Source organism: Gopherus evgoodei, chromosome 1 (genome assembly GCF_007399415.2).
Source record: "Gopherus evgoodei ecotype Sinaloan lineage chromosome 1, rGopEvg1_v1.p, whole genome shotgun sequence".
NCBI lineage: Eukaryota > Metazoa > Chordata > Testudines > Testudinidae > Gopherus > Gopherus evgoodei.
In genome coordinates, this window is record NC_044322.1 from 246,343,220 (window position 1) to 246,362,887 (window position 19,668).

The following is a 19,668-nucleotide window of genomic DNA, read 5'->3' on the forward strand; positions in this document are numbered from 1 at the left end:
TACTGTACCCACCTTACACACACCATCGTATAGCACTTGAAAGCTTATATTATATACATTTAGACAAGGTATGATGCAGAGCTGCAAATGGTGCCAGGGCTGCCCAGAGGATTCAGGGAGCCTGAGGCAAAGCAATTTCAGGACCCCCTTCCATGAGAAAAAGTTGCAATACTATAGAATACTATATTATCATGGGGGCCCCTGCAGGTCCCGGGGCCTGGGGCAAATTGCCCCACTTGCCCCCCGCTCTGGGCAGCCCTGAATGCTGCCATAAGCTTGTAAGCGAGGTGAAACAGTGGTATCCAAAATGAGAAAGTGTCATTTTTTGCACAGTTTCAGAAACAATATCATATAACTAGGACTACAGTTTTTACTGTTTAAGTTAATTTTAACACTTCAGTGAGGCATTCAATGGTCAAAGCTACCAAAAGCAATGTATTAAAAGGTTATTGGTTTTGCATGGGCAAATATTTTTTTTCCAGAAATGATGAAGCCGTGGCTAAAATGGCAAATATCACTTTGCAATATATTAACATGAAATGTTTTCACATTGCATATTCTTAATTGTCAAAGTATCTCACAAATTATTTTAACAGTTTTCTATATTTTCAGTTGAAATTTGCAGACCAAGACCTAACACTAAAGGCTGTGCACTAATAGCAGCAGATTGCATGACCACAGTTGGAACTGCATACTGAGTAGATGTAAACATACATGAATTCTTAATGTAATTCTTCTCCAAGCTTTTACATGTACAATGTAGCATCTAGTCTGCCTGGTAGAAGGTTTTAATTTGTAATTGCCTGTGCATGCAGCACTAGCCTTTGAAATATTCTAGAAACTTGCTTTTTAATTCAGCAACTCTTATGCACAGGTCACTATTAGTGTTAGAGATGACAATACACAGCTTCATTTTGGGCTTCAGTCATGCTCACTGAACAAAAATGGCAATTTTCATACAGACATATAGATCTAATTTAGCACAAGTCTGTATACTTGTACAAAATCAAAAATGGTGGTGGTGGTGGTGGTGGTGGTGGTAATGCTAACAAAATACTTTGGGAATTTCACCTCAACAGGGTATATGAAGACATCGAACATTCAAGCCCCTTCAAACTTATATCAAAGAGAAAAAGACTCCACAAACTTAGAAAAATATGTTATTTTTCAAGAAAATAAAAAGAATGCAAAAATGTCAAAAGCCACCAGTGCTGGACAGAATTCTTTGATGCTGGCAGCAGAAGCCAGGAGTGATTAATTGTATTGTATTGGCAGCTGGAGGAGTTATCTAGATGATGTGCCACCAATACTCTGTCACAGGGGTTACACAAGCAAGTCCAATTTGGCACATGTCAGAGTTGCACTGAACCCAGGAAAGAAAACAGACTTTGAATCTGATTAGAGAATATCATGTTCACCTGCTTCTATAGCCACCAGAACAAGCCATGTCCTCTAGCAACTGGACCTGTTGCATTGTTTGCTTGAGGAAAAAATACACACAAGACAAGAAACTTTATAAAATAGAATGATTTGAGACAGCAACCACTTTCAGGGAGGCAGCACTTCAAAGAGGAGCTGATGACATTGCACAGAATATCTGTGGAAGACTTGATTGCCAAGGATGCAGTTTATCACTCAACATGCCTTTCTTTCTACTTGAGTAAGATCAATCTTATAGCAAAACCATCTAGGTACATTTCAACAATATAGTCACTTTATGACACTGCCTTTTATCAGCTGATTGAAGAGACAGACAATGCTCCATTTAATGAATACAAGAGACAAGCCAAGAAGCGCCGAGTAGACACTGAATAGGACTAAACTATGTACATAATAGTTTTTTGCCTTTTGTTTCATAATAAATTTTATTTATATAACGCTTTTGCTGGTTTTTAAAGTGTTACATAAACAGGACAGGTGAAATATTATCATGTAAACCAACCATAAACACATGAAAAGACTTAGGTTTACAATTTATGATTAAAACTCTACTATCTACACAATATACATAGACATAAAATGTAAAAACTTAAATATCTTAGAAACAGTAGCCAATCAGTTGTTTTAATTATCATATTTGAATTCAGCACATCAAAATACATAATAAATATCACATTTTATCTCTGAAGCAGATGACTTCTCAAAAATTGTAGACCAGTGTTATTTAAGAAAGAACAGCAGAATATATTTACATGCAGATATTATAGAAGGAAAGCAATGGCACTGAATGCATTTTTTTATGGGCATGCAAAAATGATGAACAAGATGGAGACTTTTGTATAGTGGACTTCAGGGATTAGCTCATTAACGGTACAAGTATGAATAATACTTGAAATAACCTGTGCTTTTCATATCAGCTCTCAACTGAGAATATAATTAAATAAAGGATGGGAATTTAAGGTCTTTTATGAAATAAAGTTCATAAGTAAGATTAATACTATTTAAAGCTAGGTGACAACAATATTTTAATGAAGTGTTTTCTTTAGAAAATTCCCTTTGTATAATTTCATAATCAGAGGGGCTAGTGAAGGACATTCTACTAATAGCTCAAATACATTATTAAAGAGACAAAAAAATTCTTCCCTCACCTATAAAATGCTATAAAACAAGAAAGAGAGTGGGAGAATTTATGACAAAATATATTTATAATTAAGATTATTCCGTTAAGCAGAGTGACTATACCTTGTCATCTTTTTGATACCACATAGCTCTTAAAGTTTCTTCTTTTTATGATATTTAAAGTGATCTGTGACAACCCTTGCAAGATCACTGGAGCCCAGCCAACTTCAGGATTCATGCAACAAGACACAGCAGCTATAGGCATAAAACAGGGTTTTTATTCCTGATTCCTAGAAGTGGTTAGCTTACCAGTGGATAAAGTACTAACTCCCTCTAGAGTCCATAGTAAATTCAGAGCATCTAACCCTGTATGCACCTCAGGTCCATAAGCAGAGGCCCCCTCAGTCCAAGTAGAATTTGTTCCTCTTTGAAACCAAGGACCCTACTCACAACCCAAAAATGTACTATGAAAGGCCTCCTGTCTAACGAGTCCCAGATGTCAGCCCCTCCTTCAAAGACAAAGAATTTATGCACACCCTTTGAGGTCAGGTAAGTATTCTTCCTCAAGTTCAGGGAAGGTCAGTGTGATGGAACGGGTATGTTTGGATCTAAACATACACTCCATTTTGTTTGGTGAACTCTGTTGTATTACAACCTCCATTTTGAATGTAACTTTCAATGTTGATTAGCGCTTCCGTTTTCTAGCAGATACTTGACACCTGGTGGATAGACTATGTCTGACAAATTGTGACAGAGCACTCAAGGGCCATCAACATTTAATGACTCTTCCCTACTGGAATAATGGGTTTTTGACTGGTTTGATTTTCTATACTGAAGTACTGGGCATGGGGGGGACTGGAGACTGGACTTCCTCCTAGATTATACCACAGAGGGAACAGGGGATTAGAGTATGATTTAAAAGGGGTGTCTCTCTAAGTAAGACAGGCCAACCAATGTCAGAAGTCCAGGCCAAGCACACAGAAAGAGCTGCCTGCCCAAAGGACTTAGACCAAACCACAGGGGTGATGAAATCAGATTGAAGGGTATTATTGTTCAAGACTTTGTTCTTTTCCCTAGATCTATAATTCTCTCATTTTTTTTTTAAGAGCAAAGTATCTGTGGTTTCTTTGACCAGTCTGTATTCCTTGCATTACTGCTGCATTGTCCATGTAGGGTGTAACTAGAATATCAGAGCTCCCACAGCCAGGTGTACTCCGGGGAAATGTGTCTAAGCAACAGGGGGCTTGGTAGGGCTGTAGCACTGGTTCTGGAGTCTAGGCGGCTGGATTGCAGAGTCTCATTGTCCAAGAAGTATATCAAACATGGGATCTGTACAAGGGAATGTGCCTGACTGATCCAGAGCTAGGAACAGTGAACAGTCACTATCGAGGCTCAGAGGACTTAGAAGAACATGGGAATCAGGGTTAGATCCAATCACAACAGACTTCATCCAGTGAGCAGGATTGGACCCCATTGTGACATTCAATAACCCCTTCTGTTCCTTGTTGGCATGAGGTATGGGCACCCAAGCACAAATTTTATCAGACTTAACAGCCTTAAATTACAAGCTAAAAGATGTTTTCCCATTTTTAATTCCTCCTGTGAGGTCAATTTGTATTGACCATTTATTGAGTTTCAGGTGGGGCTAGAGATGAGATGTTATGAAGAGACCCTACTCCCTTCTGGTTGCTTCCCATCTACCTTAGGTACTTACAGCACCCCCATTACTACAGTATATGGTACCATCAGATAACTTCACTCTTTGTTTCCTTTAAATGTCTCATCTACCCATTATGAAGCTAAAAAAAAAGCTGCACTTATTTTGTTCAGCACAGCAATCTGAAAGCCAAAGCTGCGAAATATGTTTCAATTAAATGTTGATATTCTTCCAATATTAATTCAGGTTGGAAACTATATAACTAATCTCAAACTGAGTTCCAATGCTGCTGTTGTCATAAAAAATGGTATTTTTCACCAGGATGGTGCCAAGCAACAGTAGATGCATTGTTACTAACAGCCATAAAAGATCTGGGCCAAATCTGTCAGGCAATTATATTTGTGCACCCTTCTGACTTCAATGAGGTTGCAAGCATTAGGGGAGAAAAAATTAGGCCTTTAAGTTTAAATGCATTTCACATTTTTAAAGTGGTTAGAATTGCTTCTCACCATGTAAATAATCAGGATACTACCCTATATTTGATGAGTGTTGTTTTCTTTTGAGGTGAATACTCACAAAGTAACAATCAAAGAGAATGGAAAGGAAAAATCAGTTCATGGAAGTATCATATAGGAAGATGCTTGAATATGACTATATCCTTACAGGCACAAAACAGTTCTTCAATAGCCCAAAGATATGCTTGATGATAAAGCATCTGCATGCTATTTTACCTCTCTTGAACTGCTGTTGTTGGATGCATGAATTAAGACCAAGCCTCCTCAGGCTAGCCATGACCTCTTAAGAATAAACAATGATTCAAGTTTCAGTAAAATATCTTGTACACACAAGTCATCTGACATTTTGGGATTTGTTTCTCATGATGTAATCAACATAGTGGGAAAACACTGCTTTCAACAAAAGAAAATGGGCATGAGAAAAAATCTCAACTTACACTTGTAGTCTCATCCCCTATAATCTTCATAAGAATGCAAGTAGATAGGAATCTAAGGAGAGAAATTATTTTGATATGTAACAGCTGGCATGAACACCCTCACTTCCCAATTCTGCAGAGGATAAAGGCAAACATCGGACAGCTTCTGAAAGGTGCTTCTGTTCAGATGATAGCTGAAGAAATGACTAATGGAACTTAGCTTCCAGATCCAAAGTGGCCCAGTTTAATGTCTGCTACCATCCCAGCATGAGAAATATTGAACCTCATTCTTGAGGTACATCCGTAACATAAATTCAACACTGGAAAGAACATTTTCTGAGTCTTGAGCTCTTCAAAAGGCAATGTTAAAAAGTTTAAGTTTCTGCATGTGAGATCTTCAAGAAAACTCTGAATGCTGCCAGAGGTGGTGATGGAGGTTCAGTAAACGTCACTTTCTCTCAGAGCCATCACTGAACCAATATTCCAACATCATGTTATGGAGCACTGTGCTGCTGAAAGGAACATAATTTGAATGAAATATGAAAATGAGAACCTGACCACCTGTGGTCATTAAAAGATCCCTTGGCACTTTTCTTGTATAAAAAATGTGTGTGCTGACTTTACACCAACTTATAGTTTGCTACCTAAATCTCTTCTATAGTTTCAGTTGCCTCATTCTCTCTTTCCTCTCCTTAAAAACAGGGTAGTGATGATGATACAGAATACTTACAAGCATGGCACATCAGAGATGACTGCATTTCAGTGGTGAAATAAGTGATGTGTGTGTGTGTGTGTGTGTATGCATATCAATCGTCTTAAAAGAGCTTTGGAGCCTTTAGGAGTAAAGGTACTATGAGTTGAACTGCATCCCTCATGTGACAAAAACCCTCAAAAGCAGGCAAAGGGGGAGGAAAACTCTGCAATGATGCCCTCTACTGAAGGGCTGGTGGGGGAAGTGGGTGAGCTTTGTTTCCCTGTGAAATGATCCAGGGGCTCCACTACTAAACCTGAAAGATATTGGCAGAATCACAGGAAGACAGAACCATACAAACAGATGTCCAATGGAGCTGTTCTACCAGGGACTTCTCCTGGCCACAGCTGATCAGGGTTTCCTTTAGAGAGAGATTTCCATCATGCAGGACACACTGTGGGAAGGTAATAAAATCCAACTTGTATTTACCTTTTCCATGGCTGGAGAAGGAAGGAAGAACATGCATTTTCTTCTATCACTAACTCCACCAAGCACAAGGTCTCCATTCCCCAACTAATCAAAACCTGTACTCTCTTTCCAGGCAGATCCTGACCTCATGAAAGGCATGCTGCAAAGCAATTAAAGCAAGGGAGATTGCAGAGGAAGGATGAGATCTAGATGTGATCTGGAGTGCACTGTATGGCCCTATATTATTAGGTATTTTTATTGTGTTCTTGTTGTGTTTTTGCCAAGAGAAATTATACTCTAATTAGGAGAGAGGTTCATCTTACAGAAGAATAGATATTGCAAAATTTCATACATTTTTGTCTCAGAGTAACTTTCATGAAGAGGGAAATATGAAAACTGAACATCGATAACGTAATGTAGCTGCGAAGTCATTTTCTGTGATTCCTTTTATAATTCATATTCAATATCTGTATTTCAATGTGTGCTGTTTTCACAATGCAAGATCAGATTTCTGTATTTTTGTATCATTGTCTGATGCCATGTATATTTATGCAACCTATTTCATCACCAATGTCAGAATACATGTATACTTCTGGGTGCAGTGCATGACAAGGGATGGAATCCTAGGACGTATCAATTTTAATTAAATTAACAATAATGTAATGATCACATATTTAAATAAATATCCTGCAAAGCCAGCTGCTACTTTACCGACTGTGCTCCCTCCAGCAGCACAGCCCTTAAAAGAGCCACGCTCTTAAAGGCTAGGTCTCAATAGTAGCCAGGGGGATAAAGTGTGGTTGACTCATCAGTAATACAGACACAGCAGGGAATGCTCTCCCTGCCTCATCCCCAGGCCCTCCTGCAGCCCATGATGCTGTCTAATCAGATCTCCAGTGGAGAAGCATCTTTATAGGGCATCATCAAGGAACACTGCCACACGTGACTCATCCTTATGGAATGGGAACTCCACATGGAGAGATCTGCATAAAACAGAGGTGGGCAAAGTCCGGCCCGTGGGCCACATCCGGCCCGCGGGCCCCTCCTGCCCAGACACTGAGCTCCTGTTCCGGGAGGCTAGCCCCCAGCCCCTCCCCTGCTGTCTCCCCTCCACCACAGCCTCAGCTTGCTCTGCCGCCAGTGCAGTGCTCTGGGCAGCGGGGCTGTGAGTTCCTGGGGCTTGCCTGACCCGGTGCTCTGTGCTGCATGGTGGCGCGTCTGTAGCCACCATGCAGCAGGCTCCAGGCAGTGCAGTAAGGGGGTGAGGGAGGTGGAGAGAGGACAAGGGAGTTTGGGGGTGGGCGGGGGTGTGAATAGGAGGCAGGGCGATCAGAGGGCAGGGAACAGGGGGGTTGAATGGGGGCAGAGGTCCCAGGGGGGCAGTCAGGAAGGAGGGGGGGTTGGATGGGGTGGCAGGGGGCAGGGAGAGGGGATGGTTGGATGGGGCAGGGATCCCAGGGGGAGGGGCAGTCAGGAATGAGAGGAGAGGTTGGATGGGGCAGTGGGGGGCAGTAAGGGGCGGGGGTTCTGAGGGTGGTCAGGGGACAGGGAGCTGGGGGTGGATGGGGTAGGGGTCCTGGAGGGCTGTCAGGGAATGGGGGGGTTGGATGGGGCAGGAGTCTGGGGGGGCTGTCAGAGGGTGAGAAGAGGTGGGGAGAGCAGGCCACCCACCCCCAGCCTCCAACTGGCCCTCCATACAATTTCCAAAACCCTATGCAGCCCTCAGGCCAAAAAGTTTGGCCGTCCCTGGCATAAAACAATCAAACCCATCATCCTTAGAGGTGTGACCATAGGCGCTGTCTTTATAAGTCGTCGGGGGTATTCGACCCCTACTTGCCCCAGGCCCTGCCCCCACTCAACCCTTTCCCGCAAGCCCCCATCCTTGTCCCACCTCTTCCAGACCCTGCCTCGTTCCACCTCCTCCCCCTCTCACACCTCCCCCTCACTCCTCTCCCTCCCCCTAAGTGCCTCCTGAACTCCACTAAACAGCTAATCCATGGTGGGTGGGAGGTGCTGGGAGGGAGGGGGAGGAGCTGATTGGGGGAGCTTCCAGTGGGTGCTGAGCACCCACTATTTTTTTTCTGCAGTTGCTCCAGCCTCGGTGCACCCACAGAGTCAGTGCCTGTGGGTGTGACTACAGAGATAATGTTAAAATGGAACTGAAAAATGTATTCTAATCAATGCAAACAGAAAACAACGTGTGCAGTACATAGCTGTAAATGAATTAAATATGTAAACCGGTATCTTGCAATATTTTTGTAACATTATACAATCCTTCCTTCTTCTTTATCCTCCTGCACTCTCCTGTGTCCACCAGTTTCCATTATTTATTTCAGTCTTGTGCTGGTCTGTTAAGACTTTCGAGTGTCATATTGGTAGATTTGGCTTCTTTCTCTATTGTTCTGAGTGGTGTTTCTCCAAGTCAGCCTCATTTTCTCTTTCCAAGTGTTGTCCATATTATCACTTGACATGGAAGTCATATTTGTATTCTTAAAGCACGTCCTAAATGTGTCCATTGTCATCTTCTTACCATGTTAGGTTGGTTTGCTCTACTTAGAATTTCTGATGTTGGAAGAAACTCTGTCCATTGCACTCTGAAAATCTTTCACAGACATTTACTTTGGAATTCATTGATCTTGTTATGGAAATCCTACAATAAAAGTGATGATTCTGCTCCATAAGGATGCCGCTGTTAACAATTTTTTTTTTCTGTATCAGTGTCAATCATGCAATTTTCCCAACTTATTTTCAAGTTTATGAAAGCTGTTTGCTGCTTTGGGGTATTTATTTGATATCTAGCTTGGTGTCACCATCACTGTATACCTCATTCCCTATATAGGTAAAAATGACTTACTACTTCTCATGTTTTTCTGTTTACTCTGATGGTTGCTTTGGGACACTGTAACCGTATATTTTATCTTCCCCTTGTTGATAAACAAATCAACTTGTTTTGCTGTGTCTGCAAAATGTGGGTCTTTCCTTCTATTAAGTGATGTGTTGAACTAAGCAGGACAACATCGTCAGCAAAAATTAGGTCATCCAATTGTGCTTTATCATTTGTGCATAAAATTCCTGTTGCTTTCTGCAGTTATTTTCCGCATGCAAACAATAGTGGGGACATAATATAGCCTTGCTTTACTCCAGTTGTCACTGAAAACCATCAGATGATGTTGCCACCATCTCTGACTGCACATTCAGCATTATCATGAAGATGCTTGATGATTCTAATTATTCTACCTAATACGCCAATATTCCATAATATGCCATAATTTTCCAAAGACTATTTCTGTGTAGACTATCAAAAGCCTTCTTGAAATCTATAGAATTTATCACACGTGTCTGACATTCCACATTTTGTTTTGTACTATAGCTGAGAACAGTATGTACTGCACATAATCTCAGTGGTTTAAAACCTGCTTTTTCCTCTCTAATTTGGAGACTATTTGTTTCTTGATACATTCCCAAATGATTTTGTCTATGATTTTCTCAGGCACTGAGAGAAATTTGATTCCTTTCCAGTTATTGCAGCTGATAAGCTCATCCTTCTGTGGCAATTTTACTATCAGGTCTTTCTTCCAGTGGACTGGATTCTTCATTCATTCATATTCTGTCCAAAAAGACAAAGAAAGTCTGGAGAGCTGTTTTGTCATTTGCTTTAAGCATCTCTCCAGTAATGTTATCCCCTCCTGCTGCTTTCCAATTTTTTAGCTTACAGATGGCTTTTCTAACTTCTTTTATTGTAGTATCTACTAAACCAGTATCAATCTCTGGTGGTAGGTTTTCACATGTATTTCTAGTAGTTTGCTTGGGCTTAGTTTATTTAAAACAGCCTGAAAATGTTCTTTTTCTTTGTTCTTCTGTAGCAAGAATCTTTCCATTTGTGTCTTTAACAACTCTTTGCATCATGTTAGCCATACTTTTAACTAATTGTACCTAACATACAATAATATGCACCCCTTATGGCTTTATGAATCTAAAGAAATGAACAAATATACATTTAACATTGTATTATAACAACAACAATTTTGCTGTAGAATTATAATGTTGTTTATATCTATTTGATAAGCACCCACTTATTACTATTATATCTGGATGATCACTGTATTCGGATACATAAAATAAGAAATTTCCCCAAACAGGCATGTATGTAGAAGCAAAATCTTTATTTTAGTAATGACATGGTAAGTTCTAGGATGCATCTTAGTACTATGACAGGTCAGTCAAATTATACTTGGTTCTAACGTGTGCTTCCAGATACTGTAACAACCTTTCCTGTGGCTGAGTGGCACTCAAAAGGGTGCAAAGTCCTTTGCTATGTTTTAAAACATCGTATAAAATCAAAGTAATCATGTCAAATGTGATCCTTGCAGTTGAAAACCCCATTGATTGGTATAAAAGAGGGGCAAACACATCAGTACGAACAGAAAATGGCTTTGGAAAGTAACAGTTAATTCACATTACTACATGATCACTACAAGCTGTGATCAGTGAAGGCAAAATCCACTGCAGTGGTGCTTAAAACAAATATTAACACATATATATGTATTATAAAATTACAGGTCTTCTAGTTGTGTATTATATTTTTAAACTTACACCAACATTTTTACTAGATTTAATGCAGTACTAAACAGTACTACAAATATAGCTTTCTATTTCCATTAAAACTTTAATTCAAGTGATATGTTTAAATAGAAGGAATAGCTAATGAGGAAGGAATTGAATTTAGAGTAATTAAAAGTGTTGGAACAGAATAATAGCTATATTTAAAAATAAATAAGACAAAACAGGCAAATATTCTTATTGCTTGAATATGGGGCCACTATAAGTCCATGTAACCTTGGGTTCTAATTAATCATCCTTGTATTCTATTCCTCCTCTTCCTTGTCAATTGTGACCATTACCCACTTGTTACATCTTGCCCCTATTATGAGTGTTAGGTCCCTGGGCCAGGGACTCGATTTTATTTTATGTCTTTACAATGCCTATCACATAATGGGGTCCTGGTCTTCACTAACATCTCTGGATGCTATTGCAGTAATGACAATAGTACATAACAACAAATTCTCTAGTCTATTTGCACATCATTTATCTGTGATTAAACTCTGTTCCTCTGTCATTTTACTGCATTTTATTTTATTCATCATCATCGCAAATCCCAAAGAGACATGGCCTCTATGTAAATCAAGAGCTACCCAGATCATTTTCTGGCAAAGTACCTAAGATGTTCTGATTGTATATTCAGTTTGTCTATCTCCGGCAATCTGGTCATACCACCAAAGCTTAAGGTACCCCTGTGACCACCAGCCATGTAGCAGCATTTCTTGGTACACATGCTTCAAAATTCATTGCCTTACATGTGTTCATACTAAGAAAATTGTTGAAATCAAACCAGTGCTGATGAAAGAAGTTGCTGGATTCAGTTAGAATATCGTAGTTTCTGATCTTGTCCTGCTCTCTGATATGAAGACGTCAACTCAGTGTTCTTCAGCTTTCCTCAATGCCCACTTTTCACTTCCATATGAGAGAGTTGGTATAATGGTGGTAGCCAGCTTCATGTCATGATGTCCCCACAGAGGATGCTGAAGGATCTTAAACATGACAGCAGCAATCCTCCAGCAATGTCTATGATGCTGCCCAAATATTTGGCGGCTCCTCAATGTCCCATCCATATAGGTTAATACTGAACTGGTTATAATCTGGAGCTGGAGTTTGTTTGACAATAATGGCTAGGGACCTAGTTTTACCTGGATTAATAAACAATACTATGTGTGCTGCTTATTGCCTAACCAGATCAGCCATCAGCTGCAGCAATTCACCAAACTGATGCAATAAGACATCTGCAAATTCAAAATGTTGAAGCAGAATGGTGTTCAGTTCAGTGTCACCAACAGATCCCTCCCCAAGCTTATCTACTAAGCAGTCAATGCTGATATTGAACAGTGCTGGTGACAGCCTGTGCCAAACTCCCATGGAGATAGGAAACTAGGTTGTGTATCTGCCATTGAATCCAACACCGCTTTCCGTTCCATAGGGCTCTTTTATCAATGACACTATCTTTCTGAGATGCCAAGATGCAGCACAGATCCCATAAACTTGCTCTATGCACTCACTCAAAAGTCTGATGGAAATCTATGAAAAGTGCTCATGAAATTTATGAAATTCAGCCAACTTCTAAAAAACTCTCTCAAGTAAAGAGCAGATTGTTAGTGGAATGACCAGGTCTAACTAAAGCCACACTGAGAATCCTGGCTTTTGCCAGGAAATGCATCATTGATTTGAAACATTACCATTGAAGTGAAGATTTTCCCTGGGACCGACAACAGCATAATACCTCTATAATTGCTACATTCAGTCTTTTGAACAGAGGCAAAATAACTCCTTCTTCCAGTCATCAGAGCTGATACTAGTACACCAGATGGTCTGGGACAGCATGGCAGTCACAGTACAACAATACTCTTACTGTCTTCAGGAACTCAAGTAATGTTACAAACTCCTGGATCCTCCTCAGACTTCTGTTTCTGGACTGTGATCTGGATCTCTTCTTGCTTGAAGGAAGGTGGCTCTACCAGAACTTCCTGCCCTTCTTTAAATCGAAGGGGAATTGCAGGTGATGGACAACTGAGGATTATCTTGAAATGATCTTCGCAACTGATCTTGGAGACTCTGGCTGATGCAGTATGTAGTGGCGTGGAGTGGTTCCTCCCAGTTAGCATCAGAGGGAGGCCACTCCACCTTGCTACACCACCAAGTGGCTGAGAGCTGATCAACTGTAGATAGACCCAGTAACAGTCAGGCTCAGGTTCCCTGGCTGGGAAAGGCAGGCTGTGGCCCAGATCCCTGGCTGGGCAGACGGCAAACAGTCTATAGCCTGGCTCCATGGCTGGGGCAGCGCAAAGGCAGGCAAGCACAGACCATCCAGCCTAAGGTGAGTAAGCTGTTGGGGGTTGGCAGCAGGGGGACCCAGGCCCACCCTACTCCACTGGGTCCCAGCACAGGGCCCTAACAGTGACTGGGAATCCTGCCACTGGGTCAGTGGAGATCCTGCCGAAATATGTTGATCATGGTTTTAGCAACACAACTGGACAAGTGTCTGGTTTCCCTGGGCTATTTCCGACCCTAACCTGTTCATAGGGCTTTGTTGCTCATGGGCCCTCAGACTCCCCTGGGTACTTGAGAGCCAGCTGTTCCTTGGGGTATTCAACTGGCAGCAGCTCCTCCAAGTATTCCTGAGGAGGCAGAGGTTGACACAGCTCGGTCCCTGGTTCAGGGGCCAGCAGCAAGGCACCAGCATTTGACTCCTTCACTGGATCCCTCTCAACTGAGCTGGAAGCCCTGCCTCTTATACTTCCTGTTCCATCCCTCTGCTTCTGACATGAAAGCCAGGCCTGGCCTGGCTTCACTCACCAGGAGGCAGAGAGTGGTTCTTCCCTGTCAGCATCAGAGGGAGGCCCCTCCGACTTGCTACACTGCCATCCTAATTCTTTACTGGATATTCTGATGCCTACAAACACCACAAAGCTGAATAGAGGGTGCAGTAATAGTGCTAGGCAGCAGCCTTTCTAAACTCACTGCCTGAGACAAACATCAGGAGTACTTAAAGCAACAAACAGCCCTGTGGCACCTTAAAGACTAACAGATGTATTGGAGCATAAGCTTTCGTGGGTGAATACCCACTTCGTCAGACATCATGAAAGCTTATGCTCCAATACATCTGTTAGTCTTTAAGGTGCCACAGGACTCTTTGTTGCTTTATACAGATCCAGACTAACACGGCTACCTCTCTGATACATGATCAGGATTACTTATCTTTCTCACACAACAACTTGATGACATACTGAAGTCAAACTCATTCAGCTTTTCCTTTGCTCTCAACAAACATGTCATTGAATCCTCAAATTGTAGCCTTGCTTTTTTCTTAGCTCCAGTGTAGGGAATTTTTCTGTTTTGCTATTTCCCTCTCAGTTAGCCATCTTGGATTCATGGAGTTGTTGTTGTTCCTCCATATTTGGTGTCCTTCTTGTTGCCTAGTTTGGCGCCTTTTCTTGCAAAGGTGAGAAAGATAGGGGTCACCTGACCTTCCAACATGCCTGGCAACAGGAACTTATTTAAGGCTAAGCAGCATGCCCCTCAGATGTTGTCCACCCTAGAGGTAGCCAAGTCATCGCTGTTACAGTCCAGTGTCCATCTTCATTGCTCCCATGCAACTGACATTACATCCAGTCAGAACAGCGTCCGCATACTCCTCCACAGGACAACGTAAAGCATTGGAAAACCTGATGATCGATTTACTTGTGTTCCATCTGAAGACCCATCCTAGTGTATTCTGTGTCCTTGATTCCTGCCTCCGTGGTATCCCATGGTGATGCAGTTAATCTTTGTTACATCTTTACCCTACTGTATACCTTTTGGGTTCCAGGCTTAAGGCCTTTGTTGGTTTGATGACTGAGTGGTTTGTTTATATGCTTAGTGTTTTGGGGGTCCTTGTTTTTAATAAATTGTGTTTACACCTTACCTGTGTGTCGGTTTTCCTATCACGCCCCAACGATAGAAGCGAGAGGGTGTTAAAAACCTTGTGACGCCAGTGTCTCCTCACTGATCCTTGGATAATGTCTGAAGAGCTGAGGCTCCAGCACTGAGCTGGCAGTGGTCAGCACTGATGACTTAAAACAACACCATTCCTTATCAGATGACAGAAGGAGTGACATTTCATTCTTTAGTGCTTTGATGGCCTTACACAGTTCAGAACAGAAAGCTATCTGATAGTTTGTTGTATTAAGATCTTTTTGTTGAACTGGACTAATTTCAGCCCATTAACTGAAGTTGGAAGTACATTTTTGTCAGCAGAAGCCAATGGTCAGTGTGAAGTTCAGCATCTCAGTGAACTCGCACATGCATGACTGCCAATGACTGTTAATAAGGACATGATCAATAACAGTGTGGTGAAACCATCTGGGCTATACCAGGTCTGCTTATGAATCTTTGAGTGATGAAAGAGAAGGTCAGCGATCACCATGTCATTGGCAGCTGCAAATTCCAGCAGTTGCTGCCCATTCCTGTTCATCTGCCTGATACCAAATGTACTTCCCCAGATGTCATTATACTTTCCTGCCTGCACTTTAAAGTTGCCCACAATCACAATGACATCTCTTCTCTGAGTTTTATTGAAGACTGACTGCAGTTGCTTGTAAATTATTTGTTAGCCTTGGTGTTGGTGGGACCGTACCCTCTGATGATGGTAAGCTGCCCACAGCTAGTATGAAATCAGATGTGGATAAGTCACTCATTATTTTTAGTAATCAGTTATAATTAGGATTGTCGATTAATCGCAGTTAACTCACATGGTTAACTCAAAAAACTTAATCGTGATTAATCACACTATTTAACAATAGAATACCAATTGACATTTATTAAACATTTTGGTGTTTTTCTACATTTTCAAATATATTGATTTATATCACAATACACAATAGAAAGTGTACAGTGCACATTTTATATTATTATTTTTATTACAAATATCTGCACTGTAAAAATGATAAACAAAAGAAATGGTATTTTTCAATTCACCTCATACAAGTACTGTAGTGCAATCTCTTTATCGTGAAAGTGTAACTTACAAATGTAGATTTTTTTGTTACATAATTGCACTCAAAAACAAAACAATGTAAAACTTTAGAGCCTACAAGTCCACTTAGTCCTACTTTTTGTTAGCCAAATGCTAAGACAAACAAGTTTGTTTACATTTACGGGAGATACTGCTACCAGCTTCCTATTTATAATGTCACCTGACAGTGAGAACAGGCATTCACATGGCACTTTTGTAGCTGGCGTTGCAAGGTATATGTGCCAGATATGGTAAACATTCGTATGCTCCTTCATGCTTCAGCCACCATTCAAGAGGACATACTTCCATGTTGATGATGCTCGTTAAAAGACTAAATGTGTTAATTAAATTTGTTACTGAACATCCTGGGGGAGAACTGTATGTCTCCTGTTCTGTTTTACCCACATTTTGCCATATATTTCATGTTATAGCAGTCTTGGATGATGACCCAGCACACATTCGTTTTAAGAACACTTCCACAGCAGATTTGACAACACACAGAAAAGGTACCAATGTGAGATTTCCAAAAATAGCTACAGCACTCGACCCAAGGTTTATGAATCTGAAGTGCCATCCAAAATCTGAGTGGGACGGGGTGTGGAGCATGCTTTCAGAAGTTTTAAAAGAGCAACACTCAGATGCAGAAACTACACACCCCGAACCATCAAAAAAGAAAATCAACCTTCTGCTGGTAGCATCTAACTCAAATGATGAAAATCAGCATGTGTCAGTCTGCTCTCCTTTGCAGAGCAGAGCAGAATCAATCGTCAGGGTGGTTGAAGCATGAAGGGACATATGAATCTTTAGTGCATCTGGCATGTAAATATCTTGTGATGCTGGCTACAACTGTGCCATGTGAATGCCTGTTATCATTTTCAGGTGACATTGTAAACAAGCAGCAGGCAACATTATCTTCCGCAAATTGCAATCAAACTTGTTTGTCTGAGCAATTAGCTGAAGTAGGACTGAGTGGACTTGTAGGCTCTAAAGTTTTACACTGTTTTATTTTTGAATGCAGCTATTTTTTGTACATAATTCTACATTTGTAAGTTCAACTTCCACGATAAAGAGATTGCACTACAGTACTCGTATTAGGTGAACTGAAAAATACTATTTCTTTTGTTTTTTACAGTGCAAATATTTGTAATAAAAATAAATATAAATTGAGCACTGTATACTTTGTATTGTGTTGTAATTGAAATCATTTGAAATTGTAGAAAATATCCAAAAATATTTAAATAAAGGGCATTCTATTATTTTTAATGGTGTGATTAATCGCAATTAATTTTTTTAATTGTGCGATTAATTGCGATTCATATTTTTAATTGCTTGACAGCCCTAGTTAAAATTCAATTGTCAAAACTGAGAGACGATGTGGCCCAGCTTCATGTATTCTGCTATCCCATGATGACTGGTATTAAAGTTTCTTCTTGAATACTATGATACATCCCTGGTGGGATCTGGCACAGTTCCAGCCCTGACTGTAATAGATTTATGCCTCCTGTTTCCATGTCTCCCTTAGTTTACGTGACTGCATTATGAATATCTTTTCTCTAGATATTGATATACGTGAACAAAATTTGAAGGTTCAACTTTTTGGGTTTCAATGCTATTCTGAAAATCTCTTATTTGTCCCTTAATATCCTTAGTAAACAAGCATTACCAATTGCCCCAAAATGAAAGTTAAAATAAATTGTGAGATTAAATTCAATTATTTTTATTTAAAAATGTATGTCAATTTAAAACCGGTGAAAAATACATAGAAATATGGCTTTCCATATTGGATCAGACAAGTGGTCCATCTAGGCAGTATCCTATCTCTGCCACCTTAAAGACTAACAGATTTATATGGACATAAGCTTTTGTGGATAAAAAAACCCATGTCTTCTGATGCATGGAGTGAAAATTACAGATGCAGGCATAAATATACTGACACATGAAGAGAAGGGAACTACCTTACAAGTGGAGAACCAGTGTTAACAAGGCCAATTCTGGTTCTCCACTTCTAAGGTATCTCCTTTCTCTTCACGTGTCAGTATTCTTATGCCTGCATCTGTAATTTTCACTCCATGCATATGAAGAAGTGTGTGTGGGAGGGGGTTACACATGAAAGTTTATGCCCAAATAAATCTGTTAGTCTTTAAGGTGCCACTGGACTCCTCGTTGTTTTTGTGGATACAGACTAACACAGCTACCCCTCTGATACTATCCTATCTCTGACAGGGGCCAGTGCTAGCTGAATCAGAAAAAGGCGAGAAAATCCCTGCATTAAGAAAAACATCAAACAGTAATAACTTTTAGTCATTACTGAACTGGATTAGATTCAAAACGGCAGTCTTGTGGTAAAAGGCTCTATATTCCCCATAGATGTCCAGAAATAAGCCAAATGAATAAATAAATCCACTTTCCACAGTGATTGTTAGTTTTATTTGGGCTATATTTTACTCAAACCATACACTTTGTTAAACTCAGTGGCACCTCACGACTGGAAATATTGGCTTTTATGCTCTGATTGGTCAGCAGTTTATTCCAGTTAATGATTGTGCGAGTGACTGGGAGCTGCCTTCGTAGAATTTTTCTCCAGATTTCGTCTGTCAAAGCTTGGAAATTTTCCAGCATGGCAATGTGAAATTTGTTGTCTTCAGTTTCTATGAGTTTCACAAAATCTAACGCCAACTGGGCTGGGTCAATTACACGCAAGGTCTCTTCAACAGTCTTGCAGACTGTCATGTGGAGGTTAGCATCTTTAAAGTAGTGTACTTGCAAATGAATGGCCCCTGTAACCTGAGTAATAACTGGAATCTGGGAAAAAGTCCATTCACCTTTCCAAAGGCCATTCCAGAAACCCAACGGTTTGTATTGATGACTTGCAATACAGACCACAAATACCTGCCTGTTTTTCAAGGTTTTTCTAAATACACAGCAGTCCCCTGAAGGAAAGTGACTATCCACGTATGCCTTTAAAGCACTATTTAGGGCTGTTCTCCATAACTCTGTCTCATCCCATGCTACCCCATGGAGCTGAAATTTGTTTGATATTCCACTCAAGTGATCAAATTTGAAAGAAAATTTATATTTAGGGTCAAAAAAGCGATTTCCTCCTAGATCATTGTAGCGAGTCACCAGCACATTGGTTCCTTCTATTCTGACTAAGGTGAAATTTTTCTTATTGTGATGGGCACAGACCTGGGCAGCCTCTTGCCTCATTAGGTCATCATCCTGGACCAGAATACGGAGATCTTCAAAAACACTGTAGAATTCACCTGGAGGTGCCTGATACAGCAGACGGTATATGACCCACACTTTCTCTTCCTTAGATAAATCACATTTGTTGGACATTGTGGTTTATTTCTGTGGTGAAATAAATGAAATGAAAGCATGAATATTATGCTAACATGGAAATTGTTATTAAAAATATTTTAGAACACCAGAGGATGTCAGAGCAAAAAAGTTTCTTGGTAACATCCAGAACTTTGCGTTGTGCTCTAAAGTTGCATCTGGAAAGATCTAGAAATATTAGTGAGATCACAAGAAAATGATTCAATAGAGCTAGAGTTTTTGGAAAAATTGTCATAGTGGAAAATATTTGCTGGCAGCACATGAAAAACTACCGTATATACTCGATCATAAGCCGGTTCGTTTATAAGCCGACCTCCCCGCCTCAGATGGATAAGTAAAATGGAAAATTTTTATGACTGATTCATAAACCACCCTATAATTCAGGGGTCAGAAAACTTTGGCTCCTGGGCCATCAGGATAAG

At 40.4% G+C, this 19,668-nt stretch overlaps 2 protein-coding genes across 2 annotated transcripts in view; one reads left to right on the forward strand and one right to left on the reverse strand.

The window, feature by feature from the left end:
• Window positions 1–18,352: 18,352 nt before the first annotated feature.
• Window positions 18,353–19,246, reverse strand: CAPZA3 (capping actin protein of muscle Z-line subunit alpha 3). Its single transcript, XM_030549198.1, has one exon. It carries the CDS (start codon window positions 19,244–19,246, stop codon window positions 18,353–18,355), a length of 894 nt encoding a protein of 297 aa, XP_030405058.1.
• Window positions 19,247–19,302: 56 nt separating this feature from the next.
• Window positions 19,303–19,668, forward strand: part of PLCZ1 (phospholipase C zeta 1) — a 128,057-nt gene continuing 127,691 nt past the window's right edge. The window contains 1 exon segment of the mRNA XM_030549213.1: window positions 19,303–19,365. Within this exon segment, the coding sequence (XP_030405073.1) occupies window positions 19,303–19,365 (63 nt within the window).

What these genes read in the sequence shown, in the direction of transcription:
- CAPZA3 (XM_030549198.1), bottom strand. Translation starts at nt 19,246, where the DNA reads ATGTCCAACAAATGTGATTTATCTAAGGAAGAGAAAGTGTGGGTCATA.